Source organism: Octopus bimaculoides, chromosome 4, assembly GCF_001194135.2.
Source record: "Octopus bimaculoides isolate UCB-OBI-ISO-001 chromosome 4, ASM119413v2, whole genome shotgun sequence".
NCBI classification, from domain to species: Eukaryota; Metazoa; Mollusca; class Cephalopoda; order Octopoda; family Octopodidae; genus Octopus; species Octopus bimaculoides.
In genome coordinates this window covers 49,709,797-49,712,465 of record NC_068984.1, presented here as the reverse complement: position 1 = coordinate 49,712,465, position 2,669 = coordinate 49,709,797, and the positions used below count along the sequence as shown (strand labels likewise).

At 39.0% G+C, this 2,669-nt stretch overlaps 1 protein-coding gene across 3 annotated transcripts in view; it reads left to right on the top strand.

The window, feature by feature from the left end:
- The window catches only part of LOC106881250 (solute carrier organic anion transporter family member 4A1), a 193,017-nt gene that overhangs the window by 180,949 nt on the left and 9,399 nt on the right, over positions 1-2,669 (top strand). For all 3 annotated transcript variants that reach the window (XM_052967048.1, XM_052967049.1, XM_014931570.2), the window contains one exon: positions 910-1,101. In XM_052967048.1, coding sequence (XP_052823008.1) covers positions 910-1,101 — 192 coding nt within the window. The remainder of the gene's footprint in view (positions 1-909; positions 1,102-2,669) is intronic.

The window sequence follows — 2,669 nt, the reverse complement described above, 5'->3', positions numbered from 1 at the left end:
TATATAGTTTGGGCTGTTCCTTTTTGTAGAAGGCTGGAGGTTGTGACGGAGATAAATCTGTTGTTTTACAACTTTATTAATATTTTTCACCCAGTAAATGAACTTACTTTGAAAAAGCTTCCTATGGCAAACGTTCAGACAATACATATAAAATCTGTTGTAGTCGCCTTTCTGCTATAGGAAAAAAGCCTGAACATTTTTTGTATGTGTGTGTGGTGAGGATAGTCGATGACATCAACCTAGTGCTTAACAGGTACTTCTTCTATCGATCCCGAAAGATGGAAGGCAAAATCAACCCCGGCGGAATTTGATATCGGAACTAAAGCCGAAAGAAATGCCGTGAAGCATTCTTTTCGGTATGCTAACGATTCTGTTACCACCTTAATACCATATAATAAAGCGCGCGTGCACACATACACACATTGTACACCAGTCCACGGCAATGGATTGATAGAATTCCAATAGCATTGGACAGAATGCCTTGTGATATTTGTTCCAGCTCTTCTGTTTCTGACTTCGCCTTCAACAGCGCTGCTGCCAAGGTATATTTACATTTGGTTTTTCTTCAGACAACATTAGTGGCGTGGAGAAGGGCAGACTTATTGCTTCAAATACACGTTCCCACACACACGCTCTCACACACATTTGGGACCGAGTGCACTCGCACCTCCATGACCACTCACACATGCACACACGCGCGTCACGCACAAAATGCACACAGAGGCGTATGTACACCCAAAAATACGTGTACAATTTTCAGTTTATTAATAAATGTTCATCTCTGTATACACCTAAGTACACACTCGTATGCTCACACAAGCACACAATTGAACATTCTTATGCATTATCTTTGTCCAAGTGTCAATACATTGCCGATAGTTCTTACAAAAGTTACCGTTCTATCTTCAGGTGCTACCAAATATCGGACAGAACGGGAAGCTGAGGTTTATCATCAGAAGAGCAACGAAGAATGGTCACCAAACAATACTTCCACTGATCCTCCAAATTTGAAGATGGGTTGGAAGGCCATTTTGAGCTCGTTAAAAATACTTACGTCAAATCCGACCTTCATGTTTTTAAATTTATCAGCTGCCTGTGAAAGTAAGTAGCTTTATTCGTTTTATTTTTTCTCTTTTCAATCCCTCCTTATCAGATTTAGGATTCTTGATTTTTGACGAAGGCCATATTCCTACTATAATGAGGTTGACCTTATCTCTCCTGAAGTCATAACTCGAACCAACTACCTCTCTGAAGAATGAAACAGAAAGCACGCATGTATGAGAGAGACAGAGGGAGAGAGTTGAATTCCGTTGTCATTCATTGTCTTAGGAAGTAGAGTGATGTCAGTGTAAATCGACAGGCTTAGGTTTCGAACAAAGGTTCCTGCGTGGTCGTACGATCTGCAAGAAATAGTAGCCAAATTTTCATCAGATCACAAACCACGGCTTTAAGTTAGGAAAAGATATACTGGACAGTAGTTTGTGTACACATAAAACTAAGACAAAATCAATTTCAGAACATTGTTAAACCGAGTGCAATGGGATGGCTTTTATTCTGTGACCAAAATTTTGTGTCACATTATTACGCTTTCATAATACTCGCTGTCAATTAATACCATTGAGAAAAGCATTAATAGCGTATACTGGCATATAAATACAAGTGTCTCCGAATCACAAAATAAATATAGTTAAATTCTGGAATAAAAACTTTCAGCGAAATGAAGCAATCCCAAACTAGTTTCGTTCTCCTGCTGTAACCATTTGATTTCATTTAAGTGATTAATATCATTAAAAGAAAATGTATAACGTAATTCAATTACATATAAATTTATAACCTTATAATTAATTTAAGAGTAGGTTTTTAAGGATTTTTAACAAGAAACATTTAGTAGCGGTTGACTAGTGAGGAACCGATAAAGGCAAGTATTCGAAACACGGTTGTAATCAATGTATTTTCAGTACATTTTTTTGTGATATTTTCGGAGAAGCCATAGTTCCAGAACTTCATTTGCCCTTAACTGCAAATCAAATGATCTTGTAACTATTCATAGCATCTATTTTAAAAGTTCTTACTTGATCTTTACAACAACTGTTATATAATATCGCTATAAAACCATTAAATGTCATACGTTTTGAGTTCCGTTTGAGAAAATGTGTGTGTACTCAGGCATGGAGGCGTAACTCAGAAATTTGCTTCCAATTTACGTGGTTTCGGGTTCGGTCCTACTGTGTGGCACCTCAGGCAAGTATTGTAGCTCCGGGTCAACCAAAGCTTTGTGAATGGGTTTGGTGAACCTTTCACAATAGTTACGGACCGAATATTCCGAGCTTTCTATGAGATCAATGAACTATTTCCAAATGTTTTTGAGCCGACACAAACTGTTCATTTGTATGAACGATGACAGCAAGAAGTGCTAGTGATCGCAACCACAGCGATTATTCACGGCTGCTACATAAATAAGAGCAATTAGACAAGAATTAAAGCGATTATTCACAACTACTTCAAAGAGAGTGACAGTTACTCGCATCTGTCGCAAGAACGAGAAAATTTATTCGCAACTGCCATTGGAGCGGCTGCGTGTGTCCTCCACTGGAGCGGCTGCGTGTGTCCTCCACTGGATCGGCTGCGTGTGTCCTCCACTGGATCGGCTGCGTGTGTCCTCCACTGGA